At 38.4% G+C, this 23,045-nt stretch overlaps 1 protein-coding gene and 1 long non-coding RNA gene across 2 annotated transcripts in view; one reads left to right on the top strand and one right to left on the bottom strand.

Annotated features, from left to right (window-relative positions):
- Positions 1-1,572: 1,572 nt before the first annotated feature.
- Positions 1,573-23,045, bottom strand: part of LOC122640570 (26S proteasome non-ATPase regulatory subunit 14 homolog) — a 28,527-nt gene continuing 7,054 nt past the window's right edge. The window contains exons 4-6 of the mRNA XM_043833791.1: positions 2,526-2,702; positions 2,261-2,428; positions 1,573-1,996 (exon numbers count right to left, since the gene is read on the bottom strand). Coding sequence (XP_043689726.1) covers positions 1,805-1,996; positions 2,261-2,428; positions 2,526-2,702 — 537 coding nt within the window. The 3' untranslated portion in view covers positions 1,573-1,804. The remainder of the gene's footprint in view (positions 1,997-2,260; positions 2,429-2,525; positions 2,703-23,045) is intronic.
- On the top strand, positions 5,041-5,768 carry LOC122640571. The gene is made up of 3 exons (XR_006329695.1): positions 5,041-5,070; positions 5,243-5,585; positions 5,699-5,768. It is a non-coding gene; the product is annotated as an uncharacterized LOC122640571 (long non-coding RNA).

Genomic DNA, 23,045 nt, shown 5'->3' on the forward strand with positions numbered 1-23,045 from the left:
GGGTCCACACTTATTGTAGGGTCTTTCTAACTTTACTAAATAGTCATACATAGTAAAAATAATCACATTTACCTTTGCTTTCAAAATATCTCAATTGGGCTAACTCGCAGCGGATTTCGTGAAAATGAACCCGTTTACACCAGATAAACAATGAAGATTCACTATTATATACTATTATGGGGACAGGGTATTACACAGGGGGCACAATATGAGCTTCCTGTCCCTATAAAAAGCAAAAATCCCACCCCTATTAATGCTTCCATGCATGCTCCTATTGGCCTCACGCTGGCACAGGTTCTGACATTGTCTTTCTGGGAACCCTCTCTCATATGATATAGATCAATCATCAATGGGATCTGTGTTAACCATTTGATTTCTGATGTTGACAAGTCAGTAAATCACATGGTCCAAAATCACCATAGAATTTATAAGCCAAGTCCATAGGGTATGTAGGGATGTAAACGGCTACCCGAAAATCCGAATTTGATTCGCATTCGTATTCGTTTATGGATATTTGAATTTTTATTCAAATAATCCGAAAAAAAATTATCCGATCCAAATAGATATCCAACTAATGATATAGAGGGTTTTTGAAGATTCAATAGGTTCTAAAGAATGAGGAAATGAGAATTATGAGACTAAAACATGGATTGAGAATGAATCATATCCGTTGGGGAAGGAAGGCCTGGGTTACAATTAGAGATGTAAACGGATAGTCGAAAATCAGAATTCAATTCGCATTTGTATCCAGGCAGAAAATATCCAATCACATCTTGATACTCTGCCTGAGGCTAACAATCAGGAGTCCTTAGCTCAGTTAGTCATCGGCTATAACTCTTCTGTTTTATTGAGTTACTTTTCTAAGCAGATCCGTGTAAGTTCTTTAAAAAGGAAGTCCGAAGAATTAAAATATCTAATTCCTTCGAGCAGATCGAATTAATATACTGAAACAACACAAAGCAAATTACCCTCATATTGAGAGACACTAACCATTCATATACAGTGTAATGCAGTTTAGTGTGGGCAACTAATTAAATCATTAGTTTAATGCAACTTAGCTGGGGTTGGTGATTAAATCGTAATTAAATCTCAGTAGTTTAATTAAAAAATTAATCACCAACTCAAGCCTCACTAAACATGCCAAATCATTCATCCTTTGTGTGGCTTCAATCACAGCTTACTATTTATGGAACTCAAGAAATAATCTGAATGTTTTGGAAGATTGATCCCCAATCCCCTTCTCATTCTTAAACTCATTGGCCGCTGGGAGCTTGATCTTAACCTTCTTCCTTTGTCCCCGGAGTCACATTTAAATTTGAATATATCCACCCTCAATCTCCCCCACCACCAGAATTTTACTTTTCTCCCCCATCCACAGACAACTCCATTATTATCTCTTTTGGGAGTTTTGATCCTAGCTCCAAAGAGAGCGTCTGGGCAGCAGTCATGATCTCAAACATGGGCATGAGTACTTGATCCCCTGATGCTCAAGAAGAGCACATGGATTTAACCACGGGCAATTAGTGATTTTGCCTAGAAAAACAATAGGAGACACACAAAAACAGATTAAAAAAAATCTAGAACCTGATGAAGAGTATATGGGGGCTAAAAAATACAAGCTCACTTAATCTCCTAGTTTGAACACTTCACAAATGAATTGCATGGTGAAACTGAACAATCTGGTACCATTTGATCAATGATTTTCTTCGACTCTGGTGATTCATGGGGTCATACAACAAGCGGCCATATCAGGACACAAATCCAAAAGGAATCACCATGCTATCCAGGAAATGGAACTGCTTTCTTAGAATACAACTGTATCTAGCATGGTCCCTAGAGTCTGGACGATATTTGATGACATCAAGTTGGATACGTGCTCTTCCAAGTGCTTCTTCGCATCCTGTCTGCCTACATTTGCAATAGCAAGCTTTTCAGGGGGCAGCTCATCCTCTTCCTGAACTGCCTTGTTGTACTTAATGGCCAGGTTCAGCATCTCCTGATAATTCACCGACACAACCAACCACGTAAGCTGCTGATCAAGATAAAGATGATGATGGAATTTTCAAAGCGATAGAAATGAGACATAAGAATTTTTAAAATAAAGGCAGAATGAATAGCACAGTTGAATTTTAGAAAAATAGTAGAACCAGAAAATTCCTAATAGTTGACTGTCATCAAAAGTTGAATAAATGTCATATTTAAAGCTGAAAAGTGTGTGGAGAAGATAAAATACTACTTCAAAGTTCCTACTCGAAAGTACCTGCACAGTCTGTTCATTGGTTTTGGAGTGTACATCGAACCGTTGTAATGTCAAGCCATCGGTCCATTTCTTTTTGTGTAGGTTCAGTAACATTTTTTCCTCAAGTTCATTCTTCCTATAGTTGATAGCAATTGAGTAGTAATGCCGGTTCAACCCATGGATCAAGGCCTGATATTGTTATATAGGAAATGATCAAATTTGGGAAAGATAACAATTTCAAGGAGAGAGTAGTTATACTCTGGTACCTAACGAGTCTAACCCTTACCTGAATAGATGGCTTGTTTAGATGCCCAAGGTTGGAAGTTGTCTGGCGAGGTTCTTGGCCAAGCATCATGGTCTGTGGGTTGATCAAGCGGAAGGCATCAATGACCACCTTCCCTTTCACACTCTGAATTGGATCTACCACTACTGCGACAGCTCTTTGATTTAGAGCTTCAAAGCTCTGCAAGACAAGCAAAATACATGGCAGAGTCAGCAATGAACAAACAGCATCTTTGTATGAGGTGTTCACAAAAGCAAATACGAAGATGATATACAGTCACAAAGCTCAGTATTCTTGCGAGTCCAGCAAGACTGGCCGATTAGCCAACAGGCAAAAGATGTACTTAGCTTCGTATTAATCCTGTATCATCTTTTAAATACCTTCAAATTTTTAGGTACAGTAATTAATTTGTGTAAAACTTTGATTACCTTCTAAGTCACAAGTTTTGCCTTCTCATGTATTTTAGTAGAAACAGGAGTCGAAACAAAGAAACAGCCATGAATGATGGCTAAGAGACACCTAAAAGCCACTACTTTTGCCACTATTTTTGTGTACTAAGAGGTGCTTCTGAAGTGCTGTGTTAGCAATGCATACAATAAAATATAATCAATTCAAAAAGAAAGCTACAGGACCAGCCATGCGTTATGGAGAAACACCTGCAGGTGTCAAATATCAGTATTGGGGCAACATATTGGAAATCTGGTTTTAAGAGACATATTGAAGAGATGCTAGATACATTTTGATACGCATGGATATGCTTATGATACTTACAAAACTAGAATTTTAAGTATTGTACACCATAAATAATGATGTCACCTAATCTACGTATCCTATAAAAGTACGTACTCCATATTTTTTTGTCCAATTTTTCAGCTGACAAAAATGCCCTAACTTTTGGGTGGACTAAATTACCCCTCACCCCTCCAAGTCCCAACTCCCAACCACCAACAACCTCTTCTTCGCTCTCTCGGGAAGCAGCGCTAATACATCTCTCAAGTCTCACCATCACACTCAAAAGTCGTATCTCCACGCACACGCTCCTGTTAGGGATAGGATCATGATTTCTCCTTTAGTCCTTCAAACAGTCACGTCTCTCTCTCTCCCTCTCCACCATCACTGCAACTCCGACTAGAACCATCTCTAGCGGTAGAATGCATCTGCGAACATCTCTGCAGATCACCAACCCCGTCTTGCTCTCTTCAACAAGCTGTTGCTCACATCTCTTGTGGTTGAGGCTTGTCTCTTTTAAGTCTCAAACGAATCGTGTTCTATCAATCACCTTTCTCTCGCTGGCCGCTGCAATTGACGGAGTCTCCGCTCACATTTTTCCCTAGAACTCATCCGCGGTGCTGCTCACATCTCTTGTTGGTGAGGCTTGTCTCTCTTAGTATTTGTGGTTTTTAAAACCTCCTCACTATTGTCTGTATCTGAAGAACCAAGCAAAACCTTCTATACCCATTCCCTGATATGACGGAATAAGTGGTTTCAATCTTTTTCTATTTGCTCCACATTTCTTCTCAGTGAGATCCATGAAGAGGACCAATTCTTTCACTTTCTCCATCATGAAACCCCTTCCTCTTGTTTTTTCTATTACCCTTTCTCCCTCCCCATCCCAAACTCCCTCTTTTCTCTACTCCTCTCCTTATAATTCTCAAACTCTCTCTCTCTGTCATCTCTTTTATTCTACAACAATTTTGGTGGTGATTTTTCTGAAACTGCAGTCTTTGAAGCATTCTATTTCTTTGTTCTTTGGTTATTTCTATGGTTTTAGTTGGCTAATATTTTCTCTATTTTTGTTTTTGTTTTTCTCAATTACCATCCGAAGAGATCAGGACTCTCATTACTGATTCAGTTCTTCCTTTGTGCTTCTGGCTTTCTTTTTTTCTTCTTATACAGGTGAGTTTTTGGATTTGTTCCAGTTCACAGTGAAAAACCGATCAATGATCAGCCGGAGTCTATTTTTATAACCGTTTCCATGTGCTCATTTACAGAATCTTAGGAAAAAAATTGTAAGAGAAGGTACTTTCTCTTCCTCTTTCATTCATTTTCCATGCAATCTCAGTTTACAGCTGCAAATTGTTATCCTCAAAATTTATATTATCAAATGGTGTTTTTATGATTGGTAAGAAGGTAAAGAAGACAAATGTCCCAGTTGCAGAGTTTGTTTGTGAGGAAATTTCACCTGCTGATGTGGAGAAAGAGTTGGAAATGGTGCTACCAAGTCATGGAGGAAACAAAGGACGTGAAGAATGCACTGGAGGCTAAGTTTATGATGTGAGAAATAAGTTAAATATATGCACACATAATAGATAAAACAATATTGTGTTACTCTTAGGAGCTTATGATCAATTTCTATGTACCAAGCTGCTAATTTGATGAGCTTTTTCTCGACTTTTTTCAGGTGAATGGCAATTATCACAAATTTGTGACTTCTTTAGACAGGGAACAGATTGATCACTTTAAATTACAGGATGTTGAGGATGTCCTATAGGGAGGATGAGGATGAAACCAAGGTGTCTATATTATTTAGCTGCAGGAACTCAAGAAGGTAAAGACTTCACATTGGGATTTCCTATAGGAGGAGGATGAGGATGAAACCAAGGTGTCTATATTATTTAGCTGTAGGAACTCAAGAAGGTAAAGACTTCACATTGTTATGTGAACTTTTACTGGCAGCAATGATTAGAGATGTATTTTGATATAGTTCAATGGAGTGACAGCTGGGGGATCACATTGAGTAGCGTTACAAGGAGAACTCGGAGAGAAGACCAGCAATTGAACAAATTAACTAATGCATCAACAGTTTCAGAGAGGCAGCATTGGAAAGAACCTTTGGACTTTTGCTAATATCTCTTCTTCTTAGAATGTAATTGATTTGGCTTCATGACTGGAGATGACTTTATAATTTTGATCATCCTTGATATTTGGTTGGTGGTATATGAGTGTGTGGAAGTGGAGGCATAGTTGAGAGAGAAAAATGCAGCAACAAGAAAACCTTCGGAAATATTCATCACCAGTTCTGTTGTCGGCTGATTTGAGAAGGAAAGCAAAAGCAGTTGGCAGGTACAAGTGAATGACCTTTAGATTTAAATTATTTACTGTGTTTTCTCCTATATAAAGAAAATCCTTTGTTCTTTTCTTCTTAAGGTGTTAGCATTTTTTAATGGTTTTCACAGGTGGTGTGTCAAGAGCAATCCCTCTCCAGTTTGGGAGTTTCAGTCATGGTTTTGTGTATGGATGCAGGTAAAATTTTTAACCCTGTTACACCCCATTATGTTGGTTATGAGTTAATTTTTGTTGCCTCTTGGTTTGCATACACCTTTTTCTTTTGATCTTTGCATCTTTGCATTTCTCTTGGGCATGGAATAACTTTATTGCGATTGATGTATCCTACTCATCTACTACTATGACATAGGGAATTCCAAAAGCCTCCCCCTCCCCCTTTCCCCCACCACATTAAGCTTCTCAGTTTAGACTGTAGGCTGTTCCGATGTTTTCACATTTTTCATTCTAAATTGATTACCATGTGACCTTTGGGGAAAACTTGATTATTTTCCTTTCTCCACAACTTTGGTGTATAATCCAAGATTGATTACCCAAATCCAATACATTCTGAAGGTTTTATCACATCTCCAAATGTTCTCTTCTATCTCTTTTTCTGGTTTTCCCTATTTAGTATTGTTTGTGGTATTTCCTTAATTGTTGTTATTCCTTTTGTTTCATTTCATATTTTCCTTCTTTTGATATGTAGGGTCTACTCCAGTTAGAACTGTCAGTGGAAGAGCTCGCCTATGTTAGGGCTGATTGGATAACATAACTATTTCATCTATTAAACATTTTCTCTGCTTTGTTTTTTTTTTTTTTTCAAATCGTCTTAAAGGTCCAATTGATTCAATAATTGCATGAGAGGTAGCAATCAGTTGTACATGGGGACAAGCTCTTCTCTAAGATTGCAACTCTCCTCCCCCCTCTTGTATATATCAATTTTCTTCTCTTTTAACTGAATTTTTTGGTGCTAAAATCTTTTTCTTTTGGACAATTTTTTTTTATCCTAGCCTTGTTATATAGGTTCCAATTCTATTTGTGGTCTGCATAGAGATGCATGTTACCTTTGGTAAACTAATTTACTACTACCCCTTACCAACCTTCTTGGAGAACCTAGGGACTCTACTTGGCTGAAGCTCAAAATAGGTTTTGTTACCATCAATTTATTGATTTCAAAAAGGCTAAGAAATGCCACAGTTGAAACTCAAATATACATGTCACTTTCTCACCCCAAGTATTTGACACATGGCAGCTCTGATGTTGCTCAAAGAACAAAGAAGATAGAAAAAATAAAAATAAAGAAATACATGGGTTCCACTGTAAATTCCAAGATGATAGTTTTGGGTAGCATTGGCAGCAGAATAAGTTGCAACTCTTAGGTGCAATGTACAAAAAGTTGCAGTTTCCACCCTTCTCGATCAGAATTTTCCTAGAGGTCAGGGTCTTAATTTATGGATTGTCAATTATCTATCTTTTATGATACTGGATATCTCCATGTTTATTGCTTTCCATTACACACAGTAACATATAGTAGTTGGAATTCACTATATTAACTAACCTTTTCCATCACTTTTCCGCCAGCCTTTTTCAGACTTTTGGACTACAAGGTTTCATGGGTTTCCTTCCTCATTTATGAAGGAGCAAAAGCTTTTCACTATTAATGTTCTCAAGAAAGAGGAAGATCATGAGGCCAAATGTTGAAAGAATAATAACCAAAACAACAATATCAATTGCAGCAGCAAGAAGAGCGCAGAGGAAAAATTTGAGACTCTTCTGCTGTCAAGTCTGTGCCTCGGAACAAGACCATTGGTGGTTATACTGTCTCTGCAACAACTACACCATGCAGGAGAATCTCAAAAGATTGCTCTTTGGTATGCTCTCTCTCTCTCTCTCTCTCTCTCTTTCTCTCCTCTTGCATTGCGAGCATCTTGTTTGGCATAATGATCAGTAAGAAAAAAAAAAAAAAACTATTCATTGAGATCAAATCAAGCCATTGATTTTGTTTTAGTTAAACTGAGTTCTATTTCCTTTTAACTAATATTCTCTTTGAATCTCATTATGCAGGTCTTCCTCTGTGATATTGAGATTTGGTATGAGCTATAACCCTGGTTTGATTTTGGTGTTTGCATGTTAACTTTTGGCTCCCCCCTCTCCTGAATGAGGGCATCATTTTTGTTTGATTTTGATATGGGAAGTTGGATGATATACTTTTGAGAGATTTTTGTTATTTATTTGTCGGAAGTATAGTATTAATATAAGGTTTTACAAGGGGATGTATAGTATTAACATAAGGCTTTACAAGGGGATTCAATGAAATGACACGAAGTTGGTGAAAACAATCTATTTGTGTACTTCACAGAGTGAGTTACCATGTAAAGCAGCAGAATGATTTTGTTTTTGTTTTTTTTTTTTTCGAAGTTAGGATGTTAGGTCTGGTGACAATATCTAGAACCATGGCTCTAAGCTATGGATTTGAAACTCTTGGTAATCTAGAAATTGGATAGTGGTCGATATAACAAATCCGGTCGTTAAAGTTCATGAAACCTGTCTATTCCATATATTTTGCTTCAACAATATTCCATACGGACTTACTTATCACAATTTCTCATGAATTTTAGGAAAACAAGGTAACTTACAAATATGATACTATATGAAAAGCTCCCAAAGATAATGGCTGAGGAATCTCTCCACAAGAAGGGACAACATATTAGAAAAAAAAAAAAAAATTTTAAAAAGTCCTGAGCTTGGCAATTGTCCCAATATTTGCCAATGATGCTTCTACCCATATTTGTAATAATCATGAATGATTTCTTTTCGTTCAATTGCGTGCCCATGTCGGAATTTTTTTTTCTTCTCTCTCTCTCTATGCATATATGCTCTTCAACATTTAACAAATTGTCTTGTGCATTTGCACGTGCGTGAAATTATCCACCTAAAATTATAATCTTCTGATTCTTTACATTATGACGAAGTGGACATTAAGGATTAAACATAAAAAGCATGCATTGTAAAGCATTTCTTTCTTCATTCGTCTGCAATGACTTTTCCATAGACATACTTTACACTCGCCACATTTTTTAAAGTACTGTGTTTTTCATGTATATATTCCATTAATAAGCCTTCTTAAGATCTGTTATAGTTGTAATCATCTTTACAGATCTAATCTTTCGTTTCAATCGTTTTTTGTAGAAGCTGCTCACTCTTGCAGAGATATTCTGGACACTGATTGTAAATTTCCAATCTTTCTTATAAGTGTGGCTCTTATTGGATCGAATATTATCTGGCTCAATATAGATGTAAGGATATTGAGACAATCATCAATAGTGCTCCGGATCAGATTGGGAAGTGGGATCAGGGAAGACTTGTAGGGAGGCATTATGGTCTTCCTACCCAATCACTGAAAGGTCATGTTTGATAGAATCTTGTTTTTGTAGTGGATTATTTTCCCTTTTAGGATTCAGCAGCCTGATTAATCTTGTAATCTATCAAACCTAACAATTCTTAGGTCCTTCATCTTGCTTTTTGAGGTTTTATATAGTACTAGTGAATTGAGTGTATTATTTAAGAAACTTTGCTTTTTTACTTGCACAAACATGTGTGATTTGCCCTTCCTCCCCCCCCCCCTCCCCCTCAAATTTATTTTCTTCCATGTAATGAGTACAACTTGCAGGACATTGGATATTTCATGTCCCCAGGAGAGAAGCTATGATGCAATTGGGTAGATGAGAATGGAGTGAGCATATTGTAGGTACAATGGCTGAGGCCCAGAGATTCTGGCATCTGAAAACCATGAAATAACTACAAAGGGGAACAAAAAGTTTCTTAATGCAACAATCAATTATTATGGATTAGACAATGCAATACTTCTCGGTTGGGTATCTCTTAATTAGTAATATTCATGGCCATGTCAATGGTGATTGGATATAGAGAGAAAGAAGAGATGTCACAACCCTCAAGACAAGGAAATTAACTTGAAATGAGAGAAGTTCTTAATGGAAGAAACAAAAAGTTTCTTAATGCCACAATCAACTATTGTGGATTAGACAATCAATTTAATACTTCTCAATTGGAGTTGCTGTCCGGAAGAGAAGACACGGACCAAAGATAATAATGTCTATATCCTTAGGAAGGAATATGTATTAAGATCCATGCATAAACTAACTATATACAAAAAACAATTAGCATAGGAATGAAATGTACAAAGCTAATCTAATGCACGGTTTGTCACCTTAAAATCCAATGATCTCTCTCTCTCTCTCTCTCTTTATCTATCTTCACAAGTTTCTTCTCCCTTCCAAAAACTCTCCACTTTCTTCACAACCTCCCACGTGCCCTAATCCTCTCTCCCCCAACATATAGACACACGTGCATTTGCACGTGTAAGTTTGCTAGTGTATAAAAAAGGATGTCCAACTAATGTCAGGTTATCTTTGTCTTCGCGGCATCTATGTGATTCAAATCTTCATTGCCAAGTGCAATATCAAACCTATTAATTAAGTACAAAGAAGCAATTCAGCAAGAAGATTTAAAAAAGAAAAATCTCCATCATTCAAAACTTTATTGGCAAGTGTAAATTTTTTCTTGTATAATCACCACCTCTCTCAAGTCGTTTTTGACTGTAGATGGGAACCACTTATGTTTCGACCAAAAAATCAAGGTAGGAAGAAGTTTTCTTTCAAAAACTGGGATTTTTGGATTTCCGCAGCCTATGTATTGAGTCTGTTGTTCCATAATAGTTCAAAGTTACACATAAATATTTTTTGGCATTGGTTCTGTATCGTATCGACATAGTCAATTATGTATCAGGAATCGTATCTAGACTTGACACCATGGCATAAACTAAGTGCAGTTGAGATGATGATGTTTTTATTTTTTAAGATGGAAGAATAGTCAACTAATGCAACCCCAAAACTCTAATTTTGGGCTGCTATGGCCCACCAAAGCAATGATTATAAAAAAGCAGTGGCAACTCTGTATTATTCTAAGTGCGGGACCGCTGAATGAAAGGAAAAGAGATTCAGGGTTTCAAACTGGAAATACATATTGAAGTAGAGGGTGTTTAAGGAAATTAGAAGATGGGAATACAATAGAATAGATTTCAAATAGGGAGGGATTTTATGTAATTCTCGAAAGTTGGGGCATTGTGCAAAATACAAAAAAATGGGCTTCTTCAACCTCACGATAGAAACGACACCAGTGGTGAACTGGTTCGATTTCAAATGAGGTATCACAACCAAATAGGCTCGGAATGATCCAAAATTTTGAATGAAGACCTACAGAATACAATCGACCATTACTGAGAATAAATAGTAAAAAAAAAATATTTAATGGCTGCAACTGAATCTAGCAGAAGTTACTGTAGCAGAACATTCATCGAATTTGTAACTCACCAGAATCGTGGGTTAGAGCTGACTCTTAGGGAACCTGCACATAAAATCTAAGAAAGGAAGGAGCAGAATCTAAGGTGTTCGATCCCAATCAAGTGGGCTCCAAACTAGAAGGGGAAGAAAGAAAGAAAAATGAAGAAGAAGAACAGAAGATAATATAAGAAGAATAGAAGAAATAAAGGGAGGAGAGAGAAATAAAAGGTCGTGCTTGGCGCGTTGGTCAAGTGCTCACTTGCTGAACGCTTGGTCACGGGTTCAAGTCCTGGAAACAGCCTCTCTGGAAACAGGGATAAGGCTGCGTACATCTGACCCTCCCCAGATCCTGATAAACGCGGAGCCTTGTGCACTGGGTACGACCTTTTAATAGAAGAAATAAAGGGAGGCGAGAGATCACAGAAGAAGGAGAACCCAGAAGCTCTCGACCAGCTCTGGAAATCAGGCCACAAAGGGCAACCAAGGTTCAAGAACTCATTCGGGTAATGTTTTCTAAAGTAAAATAGGTTTGAGAAATGTTGGAGACAGGGAAGGGCAATGGAGAGTGGCTGGTGGGTTAAGGATCAAAGATTCCGTCGCTCTTCTCTACTCAAGAGGGGTTTCTTGAGGTCGAACCTGTAGTCGTTCTTATTTTATTTCGTTCCTGCTTCTTGTTTGAGCTACGCTTTTTCTTGTTTAAACTCCCTTCCAGATCTGAATGTTCTCCTTCAGTTCAGATCTGGGACTCTCTTCATCATATTTTATTTTGCTTTTCGTTTCACCGTCTCTTCTTTCCTGGTTTGTTATTTTGTGAGCTCTCTGCATCTAGCTCCTCCTCTGGTTCTAGATCTGTGTTTCTGCTCTGTTTCAGATCTGAGCTGCTCTGTTTCTGCTAGTTACTGGTCTTGCTGTTCCTTTTCTCTTTTGGTTTGACATTGTGAGGTGTTAGTTGTATGCTTCTCTGGAAGACTTGATAGGGAGAGCTATCGTTTTTGAGATCTGTAGATGGGGGGGGGGGGAAGCAAAAGAAGAGGGATAATAGCCGGAAGGGTGCAGTTCGTTTGGATCTGGGTTCGGTTACTTGTGATACTATTCAACCTGCCACCCTTGTCACGCTTGAGGTTGTTGTTCAGGGGGGTGGTACCTGGTCTGTAGAGACTCTCTCTGATGTCTCTGCTTTCCCTCCCCTTGCCGGAGTTGGCTTGTTGAGTTACTGTGAGCAGTTGGGTGGAGCTACTCCTTCCCCTGTAGCAGCTGCTTCTACGATTAACAGTGATATGCAGCCCAATGTTGATGATGTGTGCCCACCACTTGTGGCGGGTGAAGGTCCAAATAATGTGACTCATTCTCCCGGTTCTGAACCCGCTTCCAAGGGAACTACCTGGAGCTCATTGTTTGGTGGTGGTTATCGCAAGGGTAACGAGGGTCTATCCCTTTACTTCATTCCTCCGAAGCAATCGGGTGAAGAAGTTGCTGCTAAAATCTATAACACAGAGTTAGAGCCAGAGATTGTCAAGTGGAAGAACACTCTTGTGGGGTATTTCACAGGGAATAGACCTCCATTCCATATTGTTAAGGAGGTTTTGTGGAACTTGTGGAATCCTACAGGGACTGTGGAATTCTTTGTCCTGGAGAATAGCATGTCCATATTCAAGTTTTCTGATGAGGTTGATAAACTCAAAGTTCTAGAGGAGGGGCCATGGATTGTTGCAAGGAAACCAATCATCCTACACCAATGGGAGAGAAATCTCCAACTCTAGAACATTAACCTCTCCTCCTTGCCGATATGGATTAATCTACCGGGGCTGCCATTTCATCTATGAGGAGAACAAGGATTGAGTGCCATTGGTTCAGTGATTAGAGTGCCTCTTTGTTCAGATCCAAGAGCTAAAACCTAAGATAGATTGGCGTTCGCTAGACTCTCTGTGTGAAAGTTTCCGCTGATATGGAACTACCAGATCATGTACTGGTTGAAGACGATTAAGGACACTCATTCCACCAGGCTGTTCGTTATGAATGGAAGCCCCCTGCTTGTAGATCCTGTAATTCCTTTGGCCACTTCTCTGGAGCTGGCAAATCTGGCTGTAACCAAGCCCCGACTCCTCGTGGTCATCAAGGTCATGGCCATTGGAAAGCCAAGTTTGGGACAAGAATAGAGAGAGTGCATAGCCATGACCAGAGCACTCAGAAAAATTTCAAAGCTCGGCAAAGGTGTGCTTCTTCCCTGGCGACGCCTATTGAGAATGAGCTTGGATCCCAAGGTCATACTCCTCCCCTTTCTTTGGTCTGCTTGCAGACTGGAGACTCAGGCGACACTGAGGATGGTAATGCCGATAGTTTCCCTTATAGTGATTGCACCACTCCAAGTGGCAATCTTGAGGCAGCAAGCCACCCCATTGGGGATTCAAATAGATTTGCTATTTTGGAGTCTATAGAGGAGGAGAGACATCTAGGCGTTTCTACCCATGAGCCTAGTTCTCAAGTGCAGCAACTTGGCGTATTTACGATTCAAGCCTCTCCTCTTGATAATGATGTTGGAGAGACATTTAGGCTCTCATCCAGTTAGAATGGGAGAGACTGAAACGATGACAGCTTGCACAAGTCTGACAAATCGCTTATGAGAGGGATAGACCCTTCTTCAAACCCTCCTACTCCTAATGTGAACACCTCAGTCTCTCAGGTGCTTCAATTCACAAATGCTATTGATCAACATGATCCCCACAGCATGGCTGGAAATCAGCCGTTCCTTCCTTTTGGAGAGGCTCAAGTGAGGACTCATAGGTCTTCTAGCTACGCTGGAAGCCAAGCTCAAGTCACCAACGAATCCTGCTTTACGCTTTTGCAATCTGAGAAATCCAATACCCCAAACTTTGATAATACTTCTGTAGCTCGAGGAGGTGAGATCCATGTAGTGCTTCAAGTTAATCCTATTGATGCTGTAATGGAAACAATAGACAATGGTCCGTCTTATGGTCCTTCCTCTGTTTCGAAGAATCATTGTGGGAGATGGGCGATTCCTCCCATTCCTCCCTATAACCCTAATGAGAAGAAGGTTGATTTTATTTTCAGGTGACTGATAGTTAGGGGCTAATTTTGTCTTTTGTCCCTCTTTGGATGGCCTCCCTTCAGCTTGATTTGGCTGTCGGGTAGTCCGTTGTTTTCTTGTTGAGCTCTCTCCTTATATTTCTTGTTCTCTCTCCTTTTTTGGGGGGATTGGTTCTCTTGTTTTGTTGAATATAATTTTTTCATTCATAAAAAATAAAAAAAAAAAAGTTCAAGAACTCGGTTTCGGTACTGGTTTCACCCAGCCAAAAAACAGAGTTGGACTGAGATCTCGGTGAGTTGGTGCATTTTTTGTTTTTTGAACTCAGTTGATGGTTTTGGTGGGTTTTTGACCTAGTTTGGCTATAAAAGTTGGTTGGGCCATTTAAACACAATGACATTATCAAGTTTTGAAAAATCAAAGTCCAAACAGGAGTTTAACTTAGTGGGAAACCAGGACAAACGCTTATTTATGCCTAATATCATTTAAGTAAATGAAATTATTTCATTTACTTAAGATATTATTAATAAATAAGCAAATACCCTCATTTGAATCCAATAAAAATAAAAAAAATTCCAAAAGGATAAAAAATCAACCCCCTAGGTAAAGAACAAAAACTGGATTTTCGACGGTAGATGCAATGTTCAATTTTTAAAAGCTAGGGTTTTTCTTAAATCTATAAATTCCATAAAATCTTAATATGTTAAAACATTGCTATAAACCAAAAGTGCGGTAAAATATTCATTTGCTTTAATGTCTAAAAAAATATTTTCATTCAAAACAATTTTGACAGCATTCACACACACCAAATTAGGTTTGACCGAAACATAACTCCTTCACTATAAATCAGATTTAAGAAATCTTGAATATGTCTGAAAACTTTAAGGAATGATACTTTCCTATAATATCTTAATTGAAAACAATCATCCACTTTGGCATCTTATTGAACAAAAATGGTGATATTGTTCCTCCATTGATCAAGAATTTCGATTTTTGGAAAGTATCATGATCAGCCAATAAGAAGGGTTTCAATTTATTCAAATGAACGATTTGGAGACCTATTGATTCTAACAACTAATTGCTGAGTTGATCATTCGAACCTTTCAATTCAGAGATGCGAGCTTTCCAATAAATTCCATATTGCTTAAATCTGATTTATATTGAAGGAGTAATGTTTCGGTCAAACCTAATTTGGTGTGCATGAATGTTGTCAAAAGCGTTATGAATGAAAATGTTTTTTTAGACATAGTTGTCAAGGCGATGGAGGGGTGCCTAAGCGCTAAGGCGACAAGGTGACCAAGGCGTTGCCTAGGGGATCAAGGCGCCAAAGTGTTATTTTTTATTTCCCTTCTTTTCTAACATTATTTAGTATGATACGATATGTACCTTATATCATAAAAAATCAACATTAAGCCACATCAAGTCCTAAAAAACCGATATTAAGCAACATCAAGTCATAAAAAATGAACATTAATCACATCAAGTAATCAAAAATCAATATTAAGCCACATAAAGTCATCAAAACTCAACATAGAACTAGCAGATAGCAGAACTGAAGAAGCAAGTTATTGGAAGTTTGAAACAATTAAAACATACATTTGGTTTATACTAATCTTAGAAATTATGATCTTATCAATAAGTAATTAAACTGCTCTCGATTTAGAGAAATGTTCTTGTTCTCTAAGAAGTTTGACTTGTATTAGGTAGAACACAAAACCAGCTTTCCCACAAATCCAAGATTGCTTAAATCTGATTTATATTGAAGGAGTTATGTTCTGGTCAAACCTTATTTCGTGTGCACGAATATTGTCAAAATCGCTCTGAATGAAAATATTTTTTAAATATCAAAACAAATGAATATTTTACCACACTTTTGGATTTAAGCAATGTTTTACTATATTCATATTTTATGGAATTTATATATTTGAGAAAAACCCCAACATTTAAAAGTTGAAAATTTCACCTATCGTCGACAATCCAGTTTTTGTTCTTGACCTGGGAGTTGACTTTTTATCCTTTCAAATTTTGATTTTTTAACTATTTTTATTGGATTCAAATAGGGGGTATTTTCTTATTTATGAATAATATCTTAGGTAGATGAAAACAAATATTTCATTTACTTTAAACCAGTGCAAGGCACCCTGCACTAAGGCAGCAGTCGCCTAAGCCCCTAGAGATCCACCTGGATGCCTAGGCAAAAACCTTGACAACTATGTTATAGACATCAAAGCAAATGAATATTTTACAACACTTTTGGTTTATAGCAAGGTTTTAACATATTAAGATTTTATGGAATTTATAGATTTGAGAAAAATCCTAGCATTTAAAGTTGAAAATTGCACCTACCGCCAAAAATCCAATTTTTGTTCTTGACCTGGGGGGTTAACTTTTTATCCTTTTGTTATTTGATTTTTTTAACTATTTTTATTGGTTCAAATAGGGGGGTATTTGCTTATTTATGAATAATATCTTAAGTAAATGTTTATTTCATTTACTTAAATGATATTAGGCATAAATAAATGTCTTTCCTAGTTTCTAGCATAAGTGTATGTCCTGCTTTCTGGCCTAAATAAATGTTTGTATACCAAGGTTTGCATAATTAAGTATTTGTTTAACAAGGTTTCCCACCGAGATGACCGCAACCTCGAGATCTCGGCCGAGACACTGTATTTCTCTATTTTGCCTTCAATCTCGTCTAGTTTTTTTAAAAAACCGAGATATTACCGATATCTCGGCAAGTTCTAGCATAAGTGTATGTCTTGCTTTCTGGCCTAAATAAGTGTCTGTATACCAAGGTTTGCATAATTAAGTATTTGTAAACCAAGGTTTCCTACCGAGATGACCGAGACCTCGAGATCTCGGCCGAGACTCTGTATTTCTCCATTTCGCCTTCAATCCCGTCTCGGTTTTTTTAAAAACCAAGATATTACCGATATCTCGGCGAGTTTTAGAACTATGAGGGTAACTACTTAAAAAAAACCAACTTCAATATTCCTTTGAAAAATCTGATCAATGGTTATACTTATATGCATAGATATACTCTTCTAAAACTGAATTCGACTCCAACAAGGGAACTTGAAGTAGACTACAACAAGGAAACTGGAAAACAGACTCTCCTATGTATCCAGCTCCCATAATATTAAATAAAATAAAAAGTACAAATACAAGAATAACCTAAACCAGAAAATAAATCCTTCTGGACCGAAACCAGATTTGGATCCAGTTTGTCTTGGTCTGGGCTTCCAAACAGGTTTGTGCTTGTCCAAGAAAGCATTACTGCATCATCAAAGTCATTTCATTTTCATTTTTTTTCATTTTGTTCCCTATTGATGCTACTCCTAAGTTATGTTAAATGCACCAAAAGCATTATCCTACTATTGATTATCTAAAATTAAAAAAAGAGAGGGAGCGATAATGCAAGTTGAAGGCCAAAAAGGACATGGGTCAAGGTAATGAGGAAACGATCTAACAGAGGAAAATGGCCTTGAATAGAGATAAGATGAGCAAACATGATTTGTAAAGCCAGCGATATTGAGTTCTAATGCAATGCCAAGCAGTGGTGTTTATGAAATTTTAACCCTAGTTCACAATGGAAAGCCTCGCTTGTTCTAGTATCCAATTGTTTAGACTTCAATTATTTGTTTCTCTTTTTCTTCAAATAAATTCATTGCCATCAATCAAAATGCTGTAACATAACCATGCACAGATGTTTTGCATTTCAGCATACAGGCATTTGCCAACACAAGAGAGCAGGTGGTCAATTTTCAATTGTCTTCCACCAAATTTAACTGCACTTAACATTCTAATTCTTATACAATGGAATGATATAATCTAAACCTCATTTGAAATGAAAGTTCACTTCATTGTTCTGTTTACCCAAATATCCATTAAAAACCTAAAAAGTTGGCAGACAAGGGAGATGACCTTATCACCGTGATCACAGTTGGCAGAGTTGGTGTATCCCTAATTCTAAGATCCAAATACACTCTTAGTTTTGTCAAATATACTTTCACTGAAATTTCATTGGAGAACCCCAATATCATATCCAAGAGACCACAGCTCATTTGACTAAACAATAATGATTTTCTTAATTGGCAGATTTCCTACTATATCAAAGTGATATTTTCTAACACTCATACCTTGTTCATTAGAAATTATAAGACGATATGGACCCAGTAGTTTGGCTGGCCCTATCCATCTCCAATGGCTAACAATATCTCATGCATAGGTAATGTAGTCCTAGATAGGTAGGAGACCTACTAGGGGCCAGACAACCAGGACCTGTAGAACTGCTGGTTCGATGGGGCCAGAATTGAGGTTCTAGGTCAAATTTCGGGTTAGGGTTAGGATAATGGATAGGTATCTCATATGGTAAAGCTAGGCAGGTGTAGGGGAGTCTAATGAACTAGGTTTTATTGGTTTTGGATGAGTAGAAGTAGTTTAGATGTAATTGGGCAGCAACTAGGGTTAGGGTTTTGGGAAATAGGGAAGTTATGGAATCTAGGGTATAGAGGTGGAGTTAGGGCAAGGGCTTTAGGTCGAGTGTGGGTAGGGTGGAGGGGAATATATGCTGAAAGTTACAGCTAAATCAGATGGTTAAATTTAGAGCTATGGAGGTTTCCTAGTAGAAGTAGGAGAGGGGTAAATGTAATTTCAGACAATCGGCTGGGTGAATGGTGCTGAAATTTGAATAGTCTCTCTTAGGGTCTGAGGAAGATTCGATCAAATTTTTAGCAGGTTCTAACGGTTAGATTTGGCTGGGCAGAATTCTCACAAAAATCACCTTGCATGTGACCTTCTAGAAAGGGAGAAGAACACTTGCAGGTTTTAGGTTTTTAATGGATCTAGGGTTTTAGTTTGAATGAAGGTCTAGGGTTTAATGGATCGATGGGTTTTAATGGTGGATAACAAGGGGAATCGATGGGGTATAGATAGGGCTTAGGTTGGAGGATGAGAAGAAGGTTGAATGCTGTACCAGTAAACTACTTACTTGAAAACTGTTCTTCAATGGTAGCAGCAACTTTGAAGATGGATAAGAGAGCCTCCCGATCATAACAGATGCAAGGAGTCGATTGGAGATCCACCAATCCCTTATAATAGATCCTCCCGGTACTACCAGACGCAAGGAGACAACTGGAGATCCACCAGTCCCTTCACCTTGATATTACTCACAAGGCAACACTCAATAGAGCAAGACAGCAGCAGCAATGGCAGCAAGCAAAAGCTATTTTATTAATCAAATTCGTATTCAATGTTTGCCCCCCTTACAACCTTATATAAAAGACTCAAAATTAGACTCCTACACTAAAAAGGGAAGGCCTAACCCAATCCTTAACCTATTAGGTTACTTTTTTTTGGGGGTGAATAAAGAATTCATTACCAAAGAGAGAAAAACAAAAAACGAGCCCCCAAGGAGGAATTACAAGAGCAAACAGCTAGCCAAAGCCTCAGCTAATGGGAGCTAGAGCAACAAAAGAGACATTAGAGAGACCCCAGGATACAACAATAAGTCTGTTCCTTGTGTGTCCGAACAAAAAGAGGGAGGAGCTAACAAAAGCTTCGAGTTGATTTCAAAAGAAATGGGATCCCAAATTTGTTGATAAGAACGAAAATTGGAGGTCCATTTCCTGATATTACGCTCCATCCAAATATGATTGAGGGCAACACAGAAAACCATTTTCCCAACTGTGTCACAAATAGAGGATCCAACATAGGTCATATCCATCCAAATCCATTCTCTTGAGAAAGGGAGAATTCTTCTATGGGCAGGCCAACATTTGCTTAGAATACCTTTCCAAATGGCCTTAGAAGTAGGGCACTCAAAAAATAGGTGGTTCAAGTCTTCCACATTGTTCCAACATAGGCAGCAAGTAGGGGAGACTTGGATCTGACGACTGCGAAGAAAGGCCTGAGTTGGAAGACAATTGGTGAAGACTCTCCAGGCTGTGAAGCAATGGCGAGGGATATGATGATTGAACCAGAGAAGATTCCTCCAAACAGTCGTCGTGCCTTTCCACTGAATGAGATTCCAAGCTGCCTTGGAAGAGAACAAGAGCGAGCTGTTTGCTGACCAGGAAACACAATCACCTCTAGTTGGCAATCTTCTGGAGATGGACTGAAGATCATTCCAAATTTGGATAAGAGCCGGGGAAGAGGTAGAGGGGGGAGCCCATTCATCATGATCTAGGATGTCCGCTATTAGAGCAAGCTTATAAAGCACAGAAGCATAAATAATCCTTGGGGTAACCAAGTGTAAGAGGATCCCCTTAGGGTGCCAGTGATCCAACCAACAGGAAGTAGAGAGACCATCACCGATCTGGGAGTGGATGACCCAAGAAGCATCAGAAGAGGCTCAGGCAATCCAAATAGAGTCTTGTTGAAGAAGACCTGAATAAATCTAGTCAACCCATATGCTTTTCGTGTTTTAGACAATCTTCCAAATCAGCTTGATGATACCAGCAGTTTTCACTTCTTTGATTCTTCTTATACCCAAACCACCTTCCTTCTTTGGGAGGCACACCAAAGACCATCTTAAGGGATGAAGAAATCTTGAGGATTCGTTGCACTTCCAAAGGAAGGAAGCTAACAGAGATTCCAAGGACTTGATGGCAGCTTAGGAAAGACCATAAATGCCGGACCAGTAGATATAACTATATAAGAAGCCTCTAAGACAGATTTAATAAGCACCAACCTGCTTGCATAAGAGAGAAGCTTGCCTTTCCACAACTGAAGCCTTTTCCGAATAAGATCCAACATGGGGGTACAATGATGAGCAGAGAGCCTAGTAGGAATCAAAGGAAGCCCCAAGTCTATGACTGGCAGGTGGCCCTCTTGGAAACCTCATTTTTCGAGAAAGCCTACTTTGTCCAGCTCAGAAACTCCAACAAAAAAAAGAAGGGACTTAGAAGGGTTGATGCGGAGGCCCGAGAGCTCATGAAATTGCTGAAGACATAGCAAAGTGGACTCAAGCAAGACGAATAGACGATAGAGGCCTTGGAAAATATCATCAAGACATTAGCGAAAGCCAAGTGGGTAAGCTTTAAAGCTTTACACTTCGGCATAGAAGTGATGAGCTGCTGATCTGTACTGATCTGGATTTGCCTAGAAAGGACTTCCAAAGCCAAAGTGAACAAATATGGGGAGAGAGGGCACCCTTGGCGAATCCCCATTAAAGCTCCAAAATATCCTGCTGGGCTGCCATTAATTAAAACTGAGAACTTTGGGGAGGAGATGCAGGAGCTAATCCAATTAACAAAAGCCACAGGAAATCCCATCTTGAGCATAACTTGAGATATAAAGTCCCATCTTAGGGAATCAAAAGCCTTATGAATGTCAATCTTCAAGAGAATAGAGGGGGCATGATTTTTCAAAGAAAAATATTGTCTGAGATGTTCCTGCCTGGGATAAAAGCTGATTGGTTGTCACTACCCAGTAAGTCCACAACACTTTTGAGTCTTTTGGCAAGAATCTTGGCAGTAAATTTGTAAAGAAGATTACATAAGGCAATGGGCCTAAAATCATTCATAGCCTAAGCACCTTCCTTTTTAGAAATAAGGCATAGAAATGTATGATTGACACCTTTGATCTGGCTAGGGTTGAAGAAGAAGCTCTCAATGGCAGCAATAAGATCAGTTTTGATGATATCCCAGGTAGCTAGGAAGAATCCCATACTAAAACCATCAGGCCCAGGAGCACCAGACTCCTTTAGAGAATGAATAGCTTCCACAATTTCATCTTCTTTTGGGATGGAGCTCTAACCATCAAGATATTCAGGAGGAATGAACTAGTTGAAAAAGTGACTTGGGAATATTAGGTAACTTAAACTGACTAGGAAACTGAAATACTAAAGGAAATAGACTCAAAACATGGCTGGACTTATAAAGTCCTAATCCAGCCCAACTTACATCACATGACCACTTAACCAAGTCACATGATCACTTAAGTGATCACATGACCACTAATTACATAAAAATAAAAACTAAGGAATTAAAACAGCTAATCCCATATGCATCCTAATTACCCATATTTTAGGCCCATAAAAGTGGCATATTACATAAAAAACCCTTGCGATCAAAGGCCCAACATATATATATCCCAACCCTAGACTTATTTCTAAAGAAATAAGCCCATTGCGATGATGACTCTGCATCAATAAGGTAACAAGGGTGGCCTGCTGGCTAGAAGGAGACAACTACTTGAGTCTAATGTAGTGCTAATCCCAAACCGGTGAATGCCAGTGGGAGATCAGCTTGTGACAAAAAGGATAAACCAGGTTTGAGAGAAAAGCAGATAACTCAATTTAAACAATTCTGATCAGCCTGAAATGATATGAAATCCAATCGAATGAGCAATACAAGCAGTAGATCGAGTCTGTGAAATATGATCTGAATCTGATGAACAGATTTGAGATAATGAGTTAATCTTCTGAGGTTAGGATTCTTAAAACCCAGAAAACCAGAGAACTCAGCTGCGGAAATTTTATGCCTCTTAAACAGAAACAGAAACTGATATACAACTGTGGGAAGAAATGAAATAAAAGAAAAGATAGGAAAGATATGATCAGGAATCACCACCTAATTTGCAGGCCTGGCATTACCACCAGTACCCCACCCTTGGAATCACCACCAGGGGTTTTACCACAGCAGTGAACTCTGAATCACCACAGAACCAAAGGCAAAAAGCCAACTATCATTAGGTTGTAGGACTGAAGCTCTTTACAACCTTGTACAAAAGACTAAAAAATAGACTCAAACTATGCATAGAACTCCTCCAACCAATAGCTTTCTATGGGGGTAGTCTTAACTCTTAACTAACTATAGCATAAAGGAAAGCAGCTAAAAACAAGGTTGGACTCATCGAGATATATTCTTGCCTTACTAAAATACTTTTATAACAATTAAAAAAAAAAATTTCATAAACGGCTGTGCATGGTGCACAGTCGTCGTACTTGAAACCCTTAGTTAGATGCGGATAAATAGACTTTTAAAATGACAAAACCCACCCCCCTATATAAGAAGCTTTCACTTTCCGAAAGCGGTCAGCGGTCATATACAAAACCTTCCCCCAATTAAAATA

Source organism: Telopea speciosissima, chromosome 9, assembly GCF_018873765.1.
Source record: "Telopea speciosissima isolate NSW1024214 ecotype Mountain lineage chromosome 9, Tspe_v1, whole genome shotgun sequence".
In the NCBI taxonomy this organism is placed as follows: Eukaryota; Viridiplantae; Streptophyta; class Magnoliopsida; order Proteales; family Proteaceae; genus Telopea; species Telopea speciosissima.